We start from the raw sequence: 22,959 nt of genomic DNA on the forward strand, positions 1-22,959 counted from the left end.
TTGTCTTAAATATTACACTATACTTCTTTTCATTGTCTTATTTTCTATGTTGGCTTGAACCTCCCTTGCACCCTGGGGTTGAATATCTGTAAGCTTCTTCATTCTTACTAATTCCTTGAATATGGCCTCAAAAATGAACATATTCCCCATGAAGCACATATAGCAGGATGTATACTTTCTATTATTGCAAGGGCAGTCTGCAGCACCCAATCTGCCACTGAAGGCATGCCCTTGCAAGCTTACAAGGTGCAACATATATTTCAAAACTTGTTTGTTTTGGATGAGTTATCAGAAGGCATATTTACCTTTGCTGCTGCTCTAGGCCTCACTCAGTGTTGCCAACTGTCCCCTCAATGACTGCCATCCTCTTAACCCCTTAAGGACGCAGGCATTTTATGCATTTTTCCCCATAATGTTGGGATATTTATGGGACATTAAGAAACCCTGGAGTCATAGGCGTAAGGGGAACATGACCCTGCCAGCACTACAGGACGGTGCACATGGTATTAGGGCAGGAAAGGGTTAACTCAGCAAGGGTTAGCACGAGGTGAGAATGCACAGGGAACGAGGGGGAAGTCACAAGGAACGTGACTGTAGGGGGAAGGGGACAGGGCTATAAAGCCCCTCTAAGCACACGTGCAAGGGGCAATTACTGAACACCACAGGAGCAGTTTAGCAGTTTCCAGTCTCTTGTCTCCTGTCTCCCTCTGTGTGTGTTCGTTTTGTTTTCTTACCTTGCAGGTCTTCATGGAGGAGCTGCTGTCAGCCATCAGGGAAGAGGCTAGGACCCGTGGGATGGAGTGGCTCCGTGACCGCTTTGCTGATCTGGTTCCTCCTCCTCCTCCTGCTGCTGCTGTGGCTGCTGCTGCTGCACCTCCGGTGGTTCCTGTGGAGCGTGGGCGGACGAGTTCCAGGGCCCGTCGGCCTCCTGTGCGCCTCAGCCCTGATGCAGATGTCGTCCCCAGTTCCCAGCCTGCACGCCGGTCCCGGGATGCTGCCCGGTCGCGTAAACGGCCGGCTTCACGGGAGCGTGGTGGCCCCGCACGGGCCCGAGGTTCGCATTCCGGGCCTCGGTCTGCCCCCTCCCCATCTCCTGCTGCCAGTGTGATGTCCGTGGCAGCTTCCTGGAGCGCTCTGGATGAGCCTGACTTGGAGGATTCCCCCCCTCCCCCTGCAGCTCGTGGTGAGCAGCTGGCTCCAGCTGCTTCTTCTCGTCCTCTCATGTCTCGTGACTCAGCGTCTCCTGCTCCTGTTCGTGTCGGCAGGACGCCCTCTGGTGGCCGATCTCGGTACCAGTGTTCTTCTACAGCGGGTCCTGGCTCCCTGCCCGCTCGAGGACGTCAGGATGATGATGCTGTTGCTGGTCCCAGCTCTGCAGCTGGTGCTCCTGGACGTGTGACCCCGGCAGGACCCGTGGCAGGCAGTGGCACAGCCCCCCAGCCTGGTGAGTCTTTGGGGTTTCCTGTTTTCTCCCCCTCTCTTTTTCCTCTTTCTTCACAAGCTGTTTCGGGGTTGACAGTGGGTGCTGGTTCTGTAGTGGGGTTGGCTGGGAGTGATAGGAGTGAGGTTCGGTTGGATGTGTTGGAGGGTTTGCGACAGTTTCTTAGGTTGTTTGAGGGTGGGTCTGGTCGGGCTACTGGGGCTGTTGGTCCTCAGTTGCCGTCTCAGGTTTGGGATGCGTCGGCGGGTTCGGGGCCGCCCGTGGCGGCTGCCCCCGTTCCAGTTGCGTGTTCTGTGGCGTCTGTGGGGGATACGTCCGCTGTTGCTGCTCCCGTGGTTCCGGTTGAGTCGGCGGCTAAGGATTCAGAGGTGGAGCGTTTGTCGGATTTTGCGAAGGGCGAGGTGTATGTCTGTTATGAAGGGCCGCTGGGGGCCCATCTGAAGAGTGATGTGAGGGAAAAGATCTGGAAAGGTGAATACGTTGAGATTTTCTCCTTGCTTCCTTTAGAGCGTTTTAATTTGGATAAGCCGTTGAAGGGTGAGGATGCTAAGAAGATTGAGAAGGAGGAAAAGCGTAGACACCGGCTTATCCCGCGTACTTTTAGTAATTGGTTGCAGGCTTTTGCGATATTGGCTAGCGTCATTGGTGAAAAGGCGCCGGAAAATTGTTCGGCTTTGTTTTGTTATCAGGACAGTATTGGTGAGGCTTACAGGACGTATGGGGGTGTTGGTTGGTTACGCTATGATGAGCAATTCCGTCAGAGGAAGGCTGTTCGTCCATCTTTGCGTTGGGATCAGAAGGAGATAGCTTTGTGGTTGAAGGTGATGACTCCCTCTAGGTCTGGTTCCCAGCCCTTTCGGAGTGGCGCCTCCGCGTCGGGGGCTGTCGCTGCCAAAAAGGGCATTTGTTGGCAATTTAATGACGGGCAATGCTTGTGGGGTAATGCGTGCAAATTCCGGCACGAGTGTAACGGATGCAGCGGCAGCCACCCTTACTCGAAGTGCTATAAGAAGGATAGGCAGCCCAAGTCGGGATCTGCTGGTAAAGGGGGTGTCCCCGGTGATCGTGGACGCGATGCTTCCTTGGCTTCGTGAATACCCAGATAGAGATGCGGCCGTTTTGCTTGAGCAGGGTTTTTCGTTTGGTTTTAGGATCCCTTTTTCTGGTGATTCTCGGGGTTTTGTTGCTAGGAATTTGAAGTCTGCACTTTTGCATCCTCAGGTTGTCACGGATAAGATTGCTAAGGAGGTGGAATTGGGGCGACTGGCGGGCCCCTTTTCTGAATTGCCGCTGGCTGACTTGATGGTTTCCCCACTGGGTGTGGTGCCCAAGAAGGAGGAGGGTAAATTCCGTTTGATTCATCACCTATCTTACCCTAAAGGCAGGTCGGTGAATGACGGCATTGACAGGGAACTTTGTAGAGTTTCGTACACTTCTTTTGATGCTGCCATACGTTTGGTTCGGGAGGCTGGGCCGGGTGCCTTGATGGCCAAGGCTGATGTGGAATCTGCCTTTCGACTCTTACCTGTTCATCCTGAGTGTTTTCGGTTGCTTGGTTGCCATTGGGCAGGTTGTTTTTATGTGGACCGTTGTTTGCCCATGGGTTGCGCGATTTCCTGTGCGCATTTTGAGACGTTTAGTTGTTTCCTGGAGTGGGTTATCAAGCGGATTGCGGGTGTCCATTCACTTGTTCACTATTTGGATGATTTTTTGTGTGTAGGTCCAAGGGGTACGTCAGTTTGTTTGGTGTTGTTGGAAACTCTGCGTTTCGTTATGCGGCGTTTTGGTGTGCCGCTAGCCGAAGACAAGACTGAGGGTCCGTGTTCTGTGATACGTTTTTTGGGGATTGAGATTGATGCCGAGCAGCTTTTATGCAGGATTCCTTTAGATAAGGTTATGGATTTGCGGGCTCATGTCTCCCGAGCGCGTGCTGCCACTAGGATTACGTTGGTGCAGTTGCAGTCTCTGTTAGGCAAACTGAATTTTGCTTGTCGGATTATGCCCATGGGTAGGGTGTTTTGCAGGCGGTTGTTTATGTCGACCTCCGGGGTGCGGTCGCCCCATCACTTCATTCGATTGACGCGGGAACTTAAGGAGGATCTCCGGGTTTGGGATATGTTTCTCTCTCATTACAATGGTAGGTCTTATTGGATGGCGGATGCTGTCTTTAATGATGACATGTCTTTGTGGACTGATGCTTCCGGCTCTGTGGGCTTTGGTGGTTTCTTTCGTGGGGCTTGGTTTGCTGGTACGTGGCCGGGTGGCTGGTTTGAGTTGGGCTTCACTAGGAATTTGACGTTGTTAGAGTTGTTCCCTATTGTGGTGGGTGTCGAGGTTTGGGGTGACAGGTTTCGCAATGAGTGTATCACTTTTCGGTGTGATAATTTGAGTGTGGTCTTTGCAGTTAATAATCTGTCCTCTTCCTCTCCTCCGGTGATTCGGTTGTTGCGCCATTTGGTCTTACGGTGTCTGCAATTGAATTTGTGGGTCAGGGCGGTGCATGTCGCCGGTGCTTGTAACAGTGTCGCTGATGCTTTGTCTCGACAGCTTTGGGACCGTTTTCGGGATTTGGCGCCGGCCGCGGATCCAGTGGGGGTGGAGGTTCCAGCCTGGATTTGGAGCGTGGTCGAGGATGGGTCTTGAGTCAGGTGGCTCGGTCGCTGGCTCCGTCCACCTTGTCGGCATACACCAGGTACTGGCAGGACTGGGAGGCGTCCTTGCGGGAAGTTGGTGGTCCTGCTTCGCGGGAAGGCAGACTGTCCGTTTTGCTGTTCGTGGTGGGCACGGAATTTTCTCGCGGGGTTTCTGTGGCGAGCATTACTAAGCGCCTGGCGGCTCTTGCTTTTTATTTTAAGATGCATGGGGAGGTGGATTTGACTAAGGAGTTCTTGGTTTCCCAGGCTATGAAGGGCTATCGGCGTGGTTGTAGACGGGTGGATAGTCGGCGTCCTGTCACTTTTGATTTGCTGGGGCGTTTGTGTGTTTGTTTGCCTGGGGTTTGCTTTTCTGAGTTTGAGGTTTGTCTTTTTCGTTTGAGTTTTGTTTTGGCCTTTTTTGGTGCTTTTCGCGTTAGTGAGCTGGTTAGTCCGAGCACCACTACGGTTGGGGGGTTGCTGTTTTCTGATGTTTTGCTTAGGGATCGGTCTGTTTCTCTTTTGGTTCGTCGTTCTAAGACTGATCAGTTGGGACGGGGATTTCGCGTCTGTTTGTTTGGGTTGGAGGGGTCTGACCTTTGCCCAGTCCGTTGTTTGCGTTCCTTTTTGGCTGTGCGGCCGCCTGGGGATGGTCCCTTGCTGGTGCATGTGAATGGAAGTTCTCTGTCTCGCTTTCAGTTTTTGGCGGTTTTCCGCAAATGCTTGTTGGCGTGTGCCTTGAACCCGGGGGAGTTTGGGACCCATTCTTTTCGGATAGGCGCGGCCACCCAGGCGGCTAGGTGGGGTCTGGGTGAGGATGTTATCAGACGGATTGGGAGGTGGGAGTCTGGGCGTTTTCAGACTTACGTGCGTTCGCACCTTGTGTGACTTGTTGGTCATTTTCTTTCCTGTTTGTCCTGTGTTTTTTCGTTTTAGGTTTCTCGGGATGCCTGATCTGGATTCTGGGCCATTCATATGTTTACTGGGCGGCGCGTAGGGCCAGTGTTCGTCCTCGCGGTCGGCTTTTGGGCCTGGATCCGGACCTGGTACAGGTCAGATGGCTTGGTTTTCGGGGCTTGCGGTGGGAAGGTGTGCGTTCTGAGGTGGATTTTCAGGTGCATCGGCACGGTGCCCCGCACATTTTGGTTCTTCATGCTGGTGGTAACGACCTTTGTACCAGGCCGGCCAGGAAGCTGATTAAGGACATTAAATGTGATTTGTTACGTTTGTGGGACAGTTTTCCGGGGATGCTCTTGGTGTGGTCTGAGATTACCCCTCGGTTGTTTTGGCGGGGAGCGAGATCTGTTGTGGGTATCAATAGGGCCCGTAGGAGGGTTAATCGGGCTGTTTCTCATTTTGTGGCACAGCATGGTGGCCTGGTGGTGTCGCATTCTGATATCGAATCTGACCCGGCTGGTTTGTTTGCCCGGGATGGGGTTCATTTGAATGCGGTTGGTATGGATTTGTGGTGTCTTGAGGTTGGGGCAGGATTGGAGAGGGCGTTTGCTGTGTGGCGGGGGCAAAGAGCTAGTAGGGATACAAGCTCATTGCCTGTGGCGGAGGAGTTCCCTGGAGAAGTTTGAATGATAATGGGAGTGGCAAGTTGATGGTTTTGGTTAGAGGTTAGAGTTAATGCCCTCCCTGTACAGGATTAACCAAAGCGTTAAGGTGGAGCTCCCCTATCCGACCCGCGGTCGCTTGGGCGATTGTGGTATCCGGCGGAAGGGGTAGTTGAAGCCATTGTTTTGTGTTTAGGTTGGGAACCCTCAGCTGTTTGTACACAGGTGTACAGAAGACTGTATAGTATTTATACAGAAGTTATTATTAAAGTGTTTTTACAATAATTTATAAGATGTTAAATAAAGTTATGTCGAGACATTTGTTAAATAAATGTCTCGGCCTTTTCTAAATCCAATCCTGCTGGTGTCTGTCTCTTATTTCGGGTTTGAGAAATGGGGAACCGCCTGGGTATGGGCAGTGCAAGGGTCAAGAAACCCTGGAGTCATAGGCGTAAGGGGAACATGACCCTGCCAGCACTACAGGACGGTGCACATGGTATTAGGGCAGGAAAGGGTTAACTCAGCAAGGGTTAGCACGAGGTGAGAATGCACAGGGAACGAGGGGGAAGTCACAAGGAACGTGACTGTAGGGGGAAGGGGACAGGGCTATAAAGCCCCTCTAAGCACACGTGCAAGGGGCAATTACTGAACACCACAGGAGCAGTTTCCCGCCCTCCCTCTTTTTGTCTTTTGCTTTGTGTTTTTGTTTTGGCTTTGTGTGTTTTTTCTTTCCCCCTTTCCCTCTTTCTTTTTGCAGGATCCGTTTTCTTTGCTGTGGCGGAGGAGTTCCCTGGAGAAGTTTGAATGATAATGGGAGTGGCAAGTTGATGGTTTTGGTTAGAGGTTAGAGTTAATGCCCTCCCTGTACAGGATTAACCAAAGCGTTAAGGTGGAGCTCCCCTATCCGACCCGCGGTCGCTTGGGCGATTGTGGTATCCGGCGGAAGGGGTAGTTGAAGCCATTGTTTTGTGTTTAGGTTGGGAACCCTCAGCTGTTTGTACACAGGTGTACAGAAGACTGTATAGTATTTATACAGAAGTTATTATTAAAGTGTTTTTACAATAATTTATAAGATGTTAAATAAAGTTATGTCGAGACATTTGTTAAATAAATGTCTCGGCCTTTTCTAAATCCAATCCTGCTGGTGTCTGTCTCTTATTTCGGGTTTGAGAAATGGGGAACCGCCTGGGTATGGGCAGTGCAAGGGTCATGAGATATACATTGGAACATGAATCTATTTTCCAGCTTAGAACTTATAGCAGGTACTTTTTATTCACAAAATGTTGGGAGAGGATATAAAAGTTAAGCACATTTTATTTGAAAATAATTAACAAAGGGGTGTATGTTATAAAGGCTGTTATTCTGATGGTCTTCCTTGGACGAGCACCTGCCACCCATGTAATAGCCCGCCCACCTAATCAGCAACCCACCAAACATTTGTGATCAATAAAATAAAATCTCCCACTTCCCCAAAAAAGCCAATAACACTTACCTTACTAAACATACTAAACTAACATATTTCCTAATAAATAAATAAATATGTTTTGGGGTTTTTTTCTTTATTTTGTTTTTTAAGCACTGGTGAAAACACAAAAATCACAGCTAAACCCTTACTAACTTTGGGATGGGTGTGGCGGTCCCGTCTAAGGGTATGGCTGTAAGGGTCTTCCAATATAACCAGGGGATGGAGATATGGAAACTGAAGAAAAATGAGAAATAGTGCAGTATGTCTTATGGAGCCAATGTGAATAATACCAGGAAACACTATGTAGAGCTAAATATAGCTCTATTGTAACAGCATGGGCAGTATAATACCCACCTGTGGATGTTCTTGCGGGTGTGGCTTCTTCTGATGATATACTTAGGTTTTCTCTGATACACAGGTTTTCAGAGTGGATATGTTGAGACATAAATGATACAAGACCTAGTGTACACTGTGGTAATATTGAAAAAGCTATTTTTTGGGCGAAACGCTTGTGTTTTATCCACTTTTTGCTTTTATTATTTAATAAAGCTTTGGAGTATTCTTATTTTTGGACCTCTATTTTCATTTTTGTCCTGTTTTTTTATTCTGATTTTTATCACACTGGAGCTATTTTCTTGGTGTAGAAAATACCACCCATGCTGATGAGGATTGAGCAACCTTTATTATACTGCCCATGCTGTTACAATAGAGCTATATTTAGCTCTATATAGGGTAAGTGTTTCCTGTTATTATTCACCTTGGCTCCATAAGACATACTGCACTATTTCTCGTTTTTTTCAAAATTTAACATATCTCCATTCCCCGTTTATACTGGAAGACCCTCACAGCCATCATACCCTTAGGCGCGACCACCACACCCATCCCAAAGATTCTACCTTCAAGCCAGATAGTAGAGATTCCTGGCACGGTTTGTGTTGCTGCCTACACCTCCGTTCAAAGACTGCTCCCAGTGCTTAACCATTTTTCTGTATTTGTAAACCCTTACTAACTACCCACCTACCTACCAAATAGTCTTAATTAAAAAAACACTAATTTTAAAATTCCCCTCTTAATAACCCTAACCAACACTAAAATTCTCTTCTCAGTAACTCTAACACTAAAATTCAATAATAAGTAATGCTTACAATGAAATTCTCTTGGTAACCCTAACACCACAATTCCCTGCTAAATAACCGTTTTCCCAAATAATAAAAAAACTAAATAAATTTGAAAAACTTAAATGTCTTTGTCTATGGAAGGTTTTCCATGCATGTGATTGGTTGAAAATTATCACTTGCATGGAAGTACTTTGGATGGCTGAGGCTGGTCTGCCCGGAGGCACCCAGTATCAGCGGATTCTTATGAAGAGCTACCTCAAAGGCAGGGAACTGCTGAATGTAATAGTATGTCATGCATCGGGAAGGGGTTAAAGGTGCAAGGCACCTTTCAAAGAAGTCTATGGAGGCTGTGCTGGCTCATTCCTCCATAGTGTAAACAGGTTGGTTGGGGAGATCCAAGATCTCCCCTGTAACTGGCCCATTGAGCAGCAGCACAGCTCCCTGTTTGGCGGTTGGGGGACTTGCTGTCCTAGTTGGCCTAGGCAAGAATGCATGAATAAGAATTATGTCAGAGAACAAATAGTGACCTGGAAAATAAAGGTATCAGATCTTCTTTCAACATTTAAATAAACAATCTACACGTCCTGGTCTGTGCATCAAATCTCCAGGAGATGGCAGTCTTGTAAAACTTTTGTTTTGTTTAAAAAAAAATACATACGCTCAAGTATATTATCGAATGCAAAATAGGTTTACCCTTTTATATAATATAGCACCTGATGTAAAGCCTCAATGTCCTTTCTTAGGTCACTAACAACATTCACTGGTCAGCTCTGGGCAGCTCCTCTTATTTTAATACTGATTTTGGGCTGTGAGTGTTGAGACTGTCTGTATAGAAAAAAAAATCTTGCTCACCAAAACCAGAAATCTTCTGTACACAAAATATTAGCCATCAGGCATCGTCATATCCTGTTACTGTTCTACCTGGTTTTCCATGTATAGGTATGGGATGCAGCAGGGAACCCAGAAACAAAGGAGTGAAATCATGTAGTGCTGGCTCTATAGTGTCCCGTACAGTCAAAAATAAAAATGGAATGCATGTTGGAATTTATGTACAATTACATATAATCTATTTTTTCATAAGAAATTGGTTGTATAAGGGTACAGAGAAAAACACATGTATACTATTGCTTAAAAATGTAGCTATCCATGCAAAGGCTTTAACATGTTAATAGTAATACAAAAAGAAAATTAATTGATTATTTCCTTATTTCATAAGGACAGTCCTGATTTGGGATTCCACCCACTTGGTCATCACAAAGAAAACCCTTAACTGACAGTTTAAGACCTGTCAGTTTAAGACTAATACCAATCAAGTATGCAAGGGACTCTTATTTACTAAATATGCTTTCTGTTCGCCAAAGATTAAAATATTAGGGTTAGCGGTATTAGGTATTATTATACTGGGTAACATGTCTGATTCGATGGTAGCTGACAGTTAAATTTGTCCTAGTGTAGCAGTAAGACATAGTCAATAACTTTTGGTTATCATCATGATAAAACACTATGCCTAGGCCAATGAGATCGAGGATTCTTTCTAGGTGCAGATGTTTTCTAGTAATTATGAAACCAATAAAGGCCACTAAAATTAAGGCATCTGGTCATACAGTTATCAATTAAACAGGTGACCATATTTTAAAGTTGTACAATACCGCCATAATACCACAAGATGGAGGTCTAAGAAAAGATTTGTTGTAATGTTTCTCTTACAGAATTCATTTTTCTGCAGATGAGGTCTTTTGTTATATGCATTTTATTATTGAAATAATGTGGTTGCCGATACCATCAACATGTTTCACACCAAATCAGTTTGTTTTCTTTTTGCATATGAAAAAAGTAGACAGGACTCTGATTTAAAGAAATAAAACACTGCAACTAAAAAATTGGGATCAAAACAAAAATCTTTTATTATACCAGAAAAATTTAATAAAAACAACTAAGTAAATAAATAGTTCATATAAAAATACATAGTTGTATTGGCAGAAAACGAATAGTACTTTTGCCAATACTTTTGAAAATGCAATAGGCTTCTCTTTTGGTATCCTATTTTCATGGTAAGAGCCACAAAACACAATCCCATGTGTGTTCTTAAAACCCCACACTAGAGCTGTCACCAAAGCGTAGTCTGAGTGCCAGGATATCACATCATTTCTCCGGTTATCCGACATAAGCAGCATGTGTGAACTGAGAAGGCGCAGTAATACAGACCTTTACCAAGGATGTGTAAGGGTTTACACATGTGTGTGCATGTCAGAGTGTGTATGTATATGTTTGAGTAAGATAATCTAAAATCATCTAAACAATTTCAAAGGAAAGTGTATCAGAAAATAGCAAAGAGCACAATAGGCTAGAAGGATGCCCAACTGGTCATTCTGTCTTCAAGGCCGGGGACCGCCAACACTTCTCAGTAGCCTACTAAGTGTCATTCTAATGCTGATGTCCATTGTTTGACCATGTTGGCTATCAGTGTTTTACAAAAAAAAAAAAATTCACAATGATGTGTACTGAAAATACCTTATGTAAATTCTTCAGTCCCCTTTAACAGGTTAATGACAGCACTAAAGAGAAGAAAAAGTGCAGCATAGATTTATTGCATAGATGAAATCATGTAAAACAGTATTGCCATCATTGATGATCATAATGGAGTATGTCTCTGCAAGTACCCCTGCAAAAGGAAAGGGGAGCCATACACCAAGTGGGTCTCCATCTGGCCTTCAACATCACCCAGCATAACAAGTACTGTATTCAAGCTTTGCAGTGCTGTCGAATACATACATTGCACTGCAGCAATTAGGGCCCCTTGCTCCAAAGGCCCTACGGGAAATGCCCCATTTGCCCTATTGTAAATCCACCCCTTACAATAGTAAGTACTGCAAGCAGTCCAAGAGTAGTGCAACCTCCCATTATACAGTCATTATCTCATGCTTTCTGATGGTCTCTCATACTCTCATTCACTCTCTCACAAACTCCCATTCACTCATGCTTTCTCTTAACGTCTCTATCTTCCCAAGCAACTTTTCCCATGTCCTTGTCTTCTTTTCCGCATCTCTGCTTCTTCTACTGCCTCTTCTTGTCCTCATGTCTTCTTTCTTTGTCCCCTTTTCTCCAGTATCAGCTCCGTTATCTAGGCCTCACGCAAGAGGTCAGCGGAGTAGGTAGGGGGACATTGACAGAGTGTGAGAGGGAGTAAGAATGTAAGAAAGAGTTAAAGGGAGTGTGGGAGCAATGAAATGCAAATGAACATTCTAAACTTTCTGTTTCATTTTCATTTGTTTCATTGGGGCCCTCCTAGTTTTTGGACAATTTTACAAATAATCGAAATTGTACTTGCATTCTGGCTCCAGGGCTCCAAACAACGCCTATGCAAACAGGCACTGTCAGAACAAGTGGCAATGTCTATATCTGCACATATGTCTGGCATTCATAATATGCAGCTGTCAGAGCCCGGGTGATCAGGTTCGGTAGGAGCCTCATTACAGGGGATACATGGGGTTCTGTCTGCACACGGCGATGCATAGTAAACGAAGGATAAGTCAGACAGGCACAAAGGAATACACCATAGGCAGAATTCCAGGTAATGATATGTATTGTATAATATGGCAGGAGAAACAAATACAGGTTAAAAAGTCTCATAGAAAGAAAAACGTACGAATGGCAGGAATCCCACTGGACAGGACACAAGGCAGGAAGCCCACTGGACAGGGCACAAGGCAGGAACACAGGGGATGGAATGAGGAGCTGAAATCCCCAGACTCTTCTCTTTTAATCAAGGATAGGATATCTTAACCTGGAGGAACTTCTTAAAGCCACCTTAAAGAGCGACCGCTGGTGACCAGCACTACCGCTTTGCTGACTGGATTCACCGCGTACGGATTCCCTGGACTAGGTGCAGGTTCACTCAATAGCTGGGGCTGGAGAACAGGAACACAGCTGGCGGGGCTGAAGGTAGGATCAGGTACGAAGCAGGATCAAGTACAAAGCAGGATCAGGTACAAAGCAGGATCAGGTACAAAACAGGATCAGGTACAGGACCAGAGCAACACGGTCCCATTACTTCAATGCAAAGGTCCTGACTGACGGGCAGAGCAGGATGAAATAGGCAGGCTCAGTCCAGTCAACGAGGCTCACCTGGTTGACAAAGGTGAATATGGGATGTGGACTTCGTGTAAGATAGGGTAAATGAGGGAGCTGAAGAGGGGAGTAGGCCAGGAGAAGAATGAGACTAGTCCTCCTCAGCTAAACTATCCACGAGAGTAGTCCTAGCACGTGGTGGATGAGCCTGCAGCAGTTTTGAACTGAATCCTGCACCCCCCCCCCAAATACCAGGCGGTTCCATGCTAAACATAAAGCTTCCTTTACATAGCACCTTAGGTGCCAACCATCATCAATGGCACCCTCTGTTTGGAGAGAGAACTAGAAGATCCACCCCTTTACCAAGGGGGTGAATGGGGCTGTATATCCCCCATGGGTAGTGCAGCCTCAAAATATGAAGACCAGGAATGTTGTTTCCACTGTGGTTCTACCACTTTGGAGCATGACCTCTTCTTTAAAACAAATACATATAAAATACATAAATTGAAATAATCTATTCGTAGGTGGGATTGATAACAGTTCTTCCCAATTCCATTACTTGGCAATTAGTATGCGTATACTGAATTGATCAGACATGTTGACCCTGAACATTTATCACCCACCTTCTGGGATGATATGGTGTATGGTGATATGGAAGCAGGTTTGTCCAGTAGCTACAGCTAAGCAAGATATGAGTATTGTCAGCTGCATAATGTCTTATGTTAGTAAGGGGCCGATTTATTAGTATGTAAAAAGATTACCAAAATGTGAGCAAACATTTACCGAAATGTGACCATAGTATAATATTTATTAAAACATATTCATGTAATCTTTGCACCATTTCAAACCTTCAAGAAAGACAGCATGCAGATAATATAATTACACCATGGAACACTGAGCCTGTTTGAGCATGAACTTTGGATTTGTGTTGACATTTTGCACAAGGTCAATGCAGAAAGGTTATATCCACATTAGTTTCACTATATAAACAATGAAGATATTTGTACTAATGTTTACATATGTCTAAGAACTTTATAGTTTATATAAAAAAAACTCAGTGGAGCTATTAAATATAAATTGCACTTAAGTATCTAGTTTTTGTAGCTTTTGGCAGAAAAAAACACATAGCGAAGATGAACAGCATTGGAAGTAGTGCTAGCAATTCATGAGACTAGCCACCCATAAGAGTGCGGATAACCCCAGAAAGCATCGAATGACTTGAAAATTAAAGGGGAAATAGATGGGGAGCGTGTATGGGCCCTGCCTGAAATGACACAGAGAAATAAGGAAGGGGTGTTTAAAAATGCAATTGAATTTGAAGGCTTTGGGGCACCACTAAACGACTATCAGAGCATGATTGATGAGAACATATTGCATCTTCATAGGAGTTGCTGTACTGGATTTAAAACAAGACATAAAATCATCCAGGAAGTCAAAGGATCCACCCATTGCACTCTTAAAGTGCGTTTTTCATCACCTCATCATTAGATACTTAGGAAAGCAAAAGGTTCATGGGAGAGTAGCAAGGCAGAAACCACTACTATAATTACCGTAATTAAAAGCCATCTATAATGCTTTTTTAATCAGAAAAATCTAGCCCCAGCCTAGGTGAGGGTGTTATGTGTGAGTGTGAGGGTAGGGTGTGATTGATAGAATGGGGTGTGATGGAGTGAGTATGTTTTAGTGTGTGTGAGAGGGTTTGTGTATGTGTTAGTGTGTGTACATTTTTTTCAATTTCCATCCATCTTTTATATTTTAGCCATAACACATATTCTGTGATATGTGTAAATATGGTTTAAGACAAAAACCCTAATGAAAAAAAAAATATATATATATATATATATAAGTTGTGTGGGTACGCTAAATGAAAAGGAAGACAATTAGAGTCTAACAATGATATAGCAAAACATGAATATTGATCTGGTTCTGTAGTATAAAACAGCCCTGGTCCTTTTGTGTTAAGGTTTAATTACCTTCCACAGAATTAGTTTTCTTAAGATTAGTTTTTCTTCTTCCTCAGTTTATAGGTGTTTCTATATATAAGTTTCTCTGACCTTGGCTGAACATCATTGTCTTTATTCGACAGATACCTAGAGGTGAGATAAAAGCTTGCTACCAATGACAAGAATCAAAGAGGACACTTTTAGCTCTGAAAGCCAGTGAAAATATACACCAGTACCTTAGTGATGGAACATCAACATACAAGTTGCTCTTTTGCAATGGACAAAAATCCCCAGTGTGCAAGACTGTGGTCATAAGGGAAAACCTAGTATACCCAGCTTGCTCAGCTGGAAAAAATGTAAATTTCATGGAGAAATTCAATTTCTCATTTATATAAATAAAAAGCATCCAACAACCGATGCAAGATTTAAGTTTTCTGTCTACTCTGTCCTTATCCAACAACTTTGTTTGATTAACACTTTTTAAAGTCAGCATTAATGTATGAATTTCAAACAACATTCCAATTATTTTCAATACAATAAAGGAAATGCCGACCTACATAAATACCTTTCTGTTTAATTTATGATTTCATAAACATTTAAACATATACAGCTGGGGCTTAAAATATGTCTGTCCCCCGAAAAGCCTACAGGCTAAAGCTTTCAGTTTGAATTTAAGCGTCATATAGTGAAAGCAATTTATTCTATCATTCTGACTGTTCTTTTGGCCACATAGTACATTCAACCAAAGTTACAAATTGATGCATCCAGATGGCTAATGAATAAAATACTGGAAAATGAATGTATTTTGGCTATAAGGAGAACGTCATTGCCCGTCTAGAAGAGCTTTAAATCAGACATGAAATATCAAGTAACTACTTCAAGGATAGCAGCTTTGTTTTGACACTTGTAAAATTGAATGAATATCACAACTTTTGTCTGTTAAGAAAAAAATGACAGATTTTATTTTAGCATTATTCAAAAAATGAGAAATGTTATGCTTGTGCACAAACCACAATGTAAGTAATAGGAACATAACATAATATGAAAAATATGTCTATAGGGGTGTTTTTCTCTTTTGCATTAAGGTTTTTATTTATTTATTCTTGGATGGCCCTTTTACTTGGGAAGAAAATACAAATTAAAGTCCTATGGATCATAAGAACTCTGAAAAGGTGATCACCCTTTTCCCCCCACAGTTGTTCACCCTTTGAGTAACAAAGGAAGCGGACAGTAATTTTATTCTTTGGATCAACCTCCTCACCCCCTATAAGTTAGGCAGATGGGGTTTATTGTAGATCTTAATTTATTTAATGTTATCCATGTCATTCCACAGGGTAAACATAGGTGGAGGGAGAGAGGAACTGTGCCTCTGTAATGGGATTGGACCTTTTAACCAACTCAGGAAGAGGCAAGCCTTCCCACAAAAGATTATTCACCAGAAGTCGGATGGGGATGATATTTGGTCAATAAACCTGTTGCTGACACTGAACAAAGCAATAATTCAGCGCACGCCCAGTGAACAACATTTAAAAACACCTTTTGAAGGCATAAATAATGGAGACTCCGTCACACTAAATGGCCATATATTGCTGGGCCTGCCGCTATGTCAAAATACCCAAGTTTGGCGAGTCCGATTTCATTTTTCATGGCTATATTGCTTACCAAGAAGCTGAACCAATGGGACTGCTTTGCATTTAAACCCAAAGTGGACACCATTAATGAGGCACCTGTGTGGCAGGAGTCAAAAATTAACAATTGGTAAGCAGTATAGCCATGAAAAATGAGATAGGACTCACCAAACTTGGCATACTTTGATGTAGTAGTGGGCTAAGCAATAAATGGCCATATAGTGTGATGGAATACTCCCCATGGTACATTAGAGACTCAGACGGTAACTGTCAGGAGGTTTTAGGATCTTTGGTTGTTACAGATACCCTAGACAGATACCCTAGACATATGGAAAAAGACTAGGAAGAAGTTAACCATAAATAAGTCCATAGCGGATTTTCTCCCATTGGAACTTCTAGAGTCCTGTATGGAGACTATTAGTTTACAAACATGGAAACAGGCGGGCATCCGGACTATTTATGATCTCTGTCTCAATGAGAAAGTAAAACCCTTCTCTCAGATACAACAGGAATATTTACTTTCCTCTAAAGAAGTTTTTCCTTATCTTAGAGTTAAAGGGTTTCTTTTGAAATATGGTATCTTAAACAGTGGACAAAAATGGGCTCTTCTTAATGTTTTATACAATATGATAAATACCAAGGGAATGATAACTAAATGTTTAACTCTTATTAAAATTGATAATAAAAATAACCCAGTAAAGGTAATTAAGACGTGGGAGAGAGAATTGAATAGGATTATCTCTTGGGACAGTTGGAAATCTACAATCCAACTGGTTAATAGTGAGTTTCATTGTCTAAATATAAGAGAGAATTTTTATAAGATTTATCACAGATGGTATCTTGTTCCAACAAAGTTAGCAAAAATGTACCCACAGGTTAAAGATACCTGTTGGAGATGTGAGAAAGACACTGGGAATTTCATGCATATCTGGTGGACCTGTCAACATATAGAGGTTCTTTGGAACGAGGTTTATAATCGAATTGAACAATTAACGGGTGTATATTTACCTTTCACACCAGACTGCTTTCTCTTACACTTAGATTGGCCTAAAACTACTAATCTTTATAGAAGTTTAATAATCCATATCCTTGCATCTACTAAAATACTTATAGCAAGAAATTGGAAAAATAAAAGACTCCCCAATTGGGAAGAGATTAAAACAATTACAATTTATCATTGTAAAATGGAATTGGGTATAACCAAATTAAATGGATTTAATCTTATGAAAATTAAAAAATGGGAAAAACTCCTAAATATATTAGAAACTTAAATAAGAGTGATTTCGGGTTCGTTCTTCCCTACCTCATCTCAAAGCAAAGTATTTTATACATTCTATGTTTGTATTGTTTTGTTGTTCTGATTATGGACTAAATGAAAAGCATACCTATGCTGTGTCCATAAACTTGTCGTTTATTGTTAAAATCAAATAAAAATTAATAATAAAAAAAAACAAAGCAAGAATTCAGCCCATACCCAGTGAATTCAAAATTCCATTTAATGCATAAATATTGGCAATGCCATCACACTACATGGCCATACGGCAAACAGCTTGGCCCACCACTACATGAAAGTACCCCAAGTTTGGCAAGTCCTATAGAATTTCTAATCGCTATATTGCTTACCAAGGAGCTGAATTAGTGGGACTGCACTAGGTTTTAACCCAAAAGAAATGGGTGCCTCATTAGTGGTGTCCAGAGAAGGTTTTAAATTCCTTGAAGGTCTTTTGGGTTCAAATTTGGGGTACTTTGACATAGTGGCAGGCTAAGCAATATATGGCCATATAGTGTGACGGAATCGCCAATATTTATGCCTTAGATAGGTGTTTTTTGAATGACATTCCTGAGTATGTGCTGAATTATTGCTTTGTTGTTTGTTATGTAGACACAGTCACTGAGATTGTATTTCAGAGATAGGAATATAAAATATGCCTTTAAAAGAGCAAATACAAGAATTAGGCTATGCATTTACTATACAACTATACATTTTCTAGTAAGGAGTTATACGCTGCATTTACACATAGCATTATACTAGACTCATTGAAGCAGAAGAGCACAATATTTATTGTGGCTGCCTGAAGCAAAGGTTTCTTTCTGTGGGAGCTGTTGTATTATCTAATGTGTTGCTTTGGAAACAAGTCCATTCCCCTCTGGCCGCAAAATATATACACACGAAGAAGGAAACATAGCTTCTTTTGACTATATATCAGACTGGAGGTTATAAACACACTATATGACCAAAAGTATGTGGACGACCCTCCTAATGATTGAGTTTAGGTGTTTCAGTCACACCCATTGCTAAAAGGTTTATAAAATCAAGCAAATAGGCAGCCATCACCATAGACAAACATTGGCAGTAGAATGGGCCATACTGAAGAGCTTAGTGACTTGAAATGAAGCACTCTCATAGGATGCTACCTTTGCCACAAATCAGTTCTTAATGTCTTACTAGATGTAGCCCAGTCTAGGCTACCGAAAGGTTTATTATATTATCTTATCAGCTCCATTGGTTGATAGGATACCCCTCATTTTATTTGGTTTAAAACAAAACAAATCCTAGCGGCAGGTGAGGACACACAAGTTTTACATCTCCCTGGACCAATCGTGGACATCAGAGGTTCTTCTCAACGGGCCCATACTCCCCACTACCCTCAAAAGCTGGGGCAGCTACCAAGGACAGTGTTGCTGCTTGTGAGTTCATCATGTGTGGACTAAGACAATTTCATCACGCACCATGGACGTGATGGATACAGTACCAAATGATATCTGTCACACACAAAATAAAGCCAGTCCCTGGTATTAAGTACATGTGAAAAACTATTGTTTCAATGTGAATAGAAACTTATTGGGGTTCTTGTGGGCCTTCATCCATATACTAGGCTCATGTGCACTCCCTCGACATGTTTTTTTCCTATTCTTTGAAATTCTTTTACATGCTGTAAAAAGGAAATCAGCCATATGAATTATTCTACATACTATACAGACAATGATTCAAATTCCAGCACTACCAGCAATACCTGCGAGATGTTAATGACTTATGTACAGTTTAATCATATTTAATAGCAAAGATATACGTGGTAGCATCATGCCACTTCTTGACAAATATGGTCTGCATGATACAGATTTGCAGGATCACTTCCTTAGCAACAGTGGTTGTTTCCATAGCAATCATAAGGCGAACAAATATCAGAACTTCTTTTTCAAATCACACCTGCTGCATTGATATTTCAAAGACATGCCGCTGATTATACATCTGTGTGCTAGAAAAGCATAATGTTTAAAGAGTTAAAACTTAAATAGATTCACACAACAAGCAATTTAGGAGTATAGTTTAAGGATCTTTGTTTCTTCCCTTTTTTTATCTTTAATCTTAATTATGAAACAGCTTTCTGACTTTCTAATATTGCATGTCAATGTCTGCACATGTATTTCACTTTTAATTGCCAATATCACCTTGTGTGTGTTGAAGCATAATGGGGAAGAAAGCAATTCAAAATTAAACCTGGACTTTCAGTAGTTGCCATAGCAACTGGCAGTACATTGCATTTGTTCAGAAATTATCAGAGTATAGCTGGGAAGTCGTTGCTCCCAATTGCTAAAATACACTATTGCACCACACAATATGGCAATAGAAGTGTAACAAATATTTTTATTTGAACTCAAATTAAATTTAAATATGGGTCTCATTCTTTTGTTCTCTTGTACAATATTGGTTTTTGTCTACTTGCGTTATCTTAAATGATGACAAATCAATTAGTAACATGTCCGTTTTTTAAATACTTCTTTCCAACATTTTTTCCACACCTTCGGAAAACAACGATCCGATTGTATGTTAGGAAATTATTTTGAACAGTGATTTTTCTACGTTTCCGGGTTAGAAAAAGGAACCCCGGCACTCCATGAAGACAGAATTAATCAAATAAACGTATAATACATACATACACTCACTGGCCACTGGCCATATATACACTCACTGGCCACTTTATTAGGTACACCTGTTCAATTGCTTGTTAACACAAATAGCTTATCAGCCAATCACATGGCAGCAACTCAATGCATTTAGGCATGAAGACGCGGTCAAGACAACTTGCTGAAAATTCAAACCGAGCATCAGAATGGGGAAGAAAGGACATTCAAGTGACTTTGAACGAGGCATAGTTGTTGGTGCCAAAAGGGCTGGTGTGAGTATTTCAGAAACTGCTGATCTACTGTGATTTTCATGCACAACCCCTCTAGGGTTTACAGAGAATAGTCCAAGAAAGAGAAAATATCCAGTGGGTGGCAATTGTGTGGACAAAAATGCCTTGGTGATGTCAAAGGTTGGAGGAGAATGGATAGACTGGTTCGAGATGACTGAAATAACCACTCGTTACAACCAAGGTATGCAGAATACCATCTCTGAACGCACAACACATTAAACCTTGAAGCAGATGGGCTTCAGCAGCAGAATACCACTCTGGGTGCCACTCCTGTCAGCTAGTGGCTAGTGTTGCATCATGGATGTGTAGCCGACAAATCTGCAGCAACTGCATGATGCCATCATGTCCATATGGACCAAAATCTCTGAGGAATGTTTCTAGCACCTTGTAGAAAGTGCTGTCTGACACCTTCCCCGGGGAATTCTCTCTGACAGTCGGAGAGTGTATGCGCGATGGACGCAGACAACCCCCGCTGCTAACTGCACCTCCTTCCGGCTGCAGCGGAAGTTGCCTACGCAAATCGCGTAGACGTCTACCCGCTGCCCGGGCAAAACACCCCGGTGAGTCAGAAGCACCGGTAAGTTTGGGGGGGTTAAGTGGGGAGTATGCTCTATGAAATGCCTTTTAAACCCCTTAATGCCACTCTGCTACAGAAATGACCTCTAACCCACTATACGCCACTCTGCCTCCTGAAATGTCCCATGATATGCCCTTTGACCCCCTATATGCCACACTACCCCATAATATGCCTTTTAACCCCCTAAATGCCAGAGTGGCATATAGGGGTATAAAGCATTTCTGGAGGCAGAGTGGCACATAGGGGGTCAAAAGGCATATCATGGGGCACAGTGGCATTTAAAGGGTTAAAAGGCATATCACAGGGCACAGTGGCCTATGGAGCATATAAGGCATTTCTGGGGCAGAGTGGCAAGCCTGGGGGCTGATGTGCATAACTGGGGGGGGTGGCAAATAAAAGGAAATAAAAACAAAAAAATATTTTTCTCAATCATAGCTTTTATTAAAAAAAATATATAGTTTACATAGTTTACTTGAATTAACTTTTACTAGTAAAACTTTGTTCCTATAGGGTCGTCTTATATTCAGGCGTTTTCTTTTTTTCCTAACTAAATATTCAGCTTTTGGGGGGTCGTCTTATAATCAGGGTCATTTTATAATCCAGCAAATATGATATATATATATATATATATATATATATATGTATTAGACAAATGGAACAAAAACAAGTCAGATTAATTTTGTGGTTCATTTTTGGTCCATTCCTTTTCGGGCAACAAATTTAATTCCCTGCCCATTTAGGCATCTTAATTCGGGAACGAAATTTGTTAACCGGTGACCACATTGACGCTCTCACACTCTTTCACTCAGTCTCTCACACTGTCATTCTTTTTCCCCTTTTTTTATCTTCTCTTCTTTCTTCAGCATCTCCGCGAACATAAGCCGACCGGAACTGCTGCCAAAATGGTGGTGCTTGTGGTGACAGCCTTTCCTCGATCCTCCAAACTGGGGAGAGGAAATCACCGAAAGCGTTGCCATATTGCCCTGAGTTCAAGTTAGGGCAGCATGAGTGTGGGGAGGACAGGTGAAGATAGCATTAAAGGGGTTGCTAGTGTAGGTTCGGGGCAGGACATAGCTTTGGGAAGTTGTGAAAGGACTGGTGGGATCAGCATAGATATAGAAATAGCCAAAACATATCCGGAACAGTCCGCCGCCATACAGTGTAGGGGACATGATGCCAATCTCGGTGTTGCTGAATGTCTCGACATCGAGGCATTACAGCAACACAGTTTTAGCTTGTTTAATGAAATGACGTGTCGTCACCGTGACGTTTTTTGCTTTACGTGCCAGACACGTCAATGGACTTTAAGGGGTTAAAGAATCCTATCAGCAGTCACCATAAAAACTATACTCCACCACTGGATAGAAACCATGCCACTGCCTCTTTTACTTTTCTATTCTAAATTATCCCACTTCTTCCACATTAATGGGGTTAATGGCACAACGTACAAAAGAAACTGCCACCGCAGAGAGTAAGTCCATAGACTTGATGATGTAGTTGCTTGCTCTCCTCCCAGATGTCTCCACAATTCCTGCAATTGTCTTCAAAGTATATGGAGCTGAACTCCCCCTTACAGCAAAAAAGGATAAAGAACTCTGTTCTTGCCAAAGACCTGTTACTTTGCTTGTCTAAGACAGCATACATTCTGTACATTCTGACTGTCTTCTCTCTGTAGCCTGCAGGATACAATTTGACTAACCATATCTTGGAGCATGATGTTGAGCTACCTGAACCTGCATAGATCTCAGTGCACTTTGAAGGTACCGCATGTCTTGCACTCTGCTATTGCTCCCCACCATGCTCTTCCCTGGTTGCCACAGCAGTCCTCCAGCCTCTGCCATACTATGGTAAGTCCTGCTATTCCACTATGTACATGTACTGAACTGATTCTCTTGGCCTGCTCAGACGACTCAGGCCCAAGCCATTTGTGGAGTAGATCTAGCCTATCTGGCAGTCAGGCTTAAGTCTAGAGTGCTGCAAAGAAAATATGCCCAGTAGTTTTCTGATCAGATCTCACCATTTCATGATGTATGAAGTACATCTGTAGCTCCTGCTGTATCACGTTAGTATTCTATAGGGGCAGATACAGGGTATGGCTGTGGCTAACGGGATATCAGAGGTGCTTGACTAAACCCTCTGTAGCCTTGGAATGTGTTCAGATGAGGGGGATTATGTTGCCATTCTGCGTAGGTTTCAGTGTTCATGACCACTTAGCTTGTCATATTGGAGGTCTGGTTCAGTTTTATAGGATCTAGCTGTATCAGAGTTGACCATTGCCAACAGCACCTTTGATAGTTTTAAAGGCTTCAGTGTATGTGGTTGAGTGTGATT

General features: G+C 42.7%; 1 protein-coding gene across 1 annotated transcript; it reads left to right on the plus strand.

Annotated features, from left to right (window-relative positions):
- Window positions 1-936: 936 nt before the first annotated feature.
- On the plus strand, window positions 937-21,626 carry LOC128497668 (uncharacterized). The gene is made up of 4 exons (XM_053467830.1): window positions 937-1,444; window positions 3,989-4,885; window positions 5,011-5,126; window positions 21,492-21,626. The coding sequence occupies exons 1-4, from the start codon at window positions 1,108-1,110 to the stop codon at window positions 21,624-21,626; spliced, it is 1,485 nt and encodes a 494-aa protein (XP_053323805.1). The 5' UTR covers window positions 937-1,107.
- Window positions 21,627-22,959: the final 1,333 nt, after the last annotated feature.

The sequence above is a fragment of the Spea bombifrons genome, chromosome 5, assembly GCF_027358695.1.
Source record: "Spea bombifrons isolate aSpeBom1 chromosome 5, aSpeBom1.2.pri, whole genome shotgun sequence".
Lineage (NCBI taxonomy): Eukaryota > Metazoa > Chordata > Amphibia > Anura > Pelobatidae > Spea > Spea bombifrons.

What these genes read in the sequence shown, in the direction of transcription:
- LOC128497668 (XM_053467830.1), top strand. Translation starts at nt 1,108, where the DNA reads ATGTCCGTGGCAGCTTCCTGGAGCGCTCTGGATGAGCCTGACTTGGAG. An exon ending in GGCGGCTAGGTGGGGTCTGG is followed by an intron (nt 4,886 to 5,010) that starts GTGAGGATGTTA and finishes TTTTCGTTTTAG; the next exon opens with GTTTCTCGGGATGCCTGATC. An exon ending in TGGATCCGGACCTGGTACAG is followed by an intron (nt 5,127 to 21,491) that starts GTCAGATGGCTT and finishes TTCTTTCTTCAG; the next exon opens with CATCTCCGCGAACATAAGCC.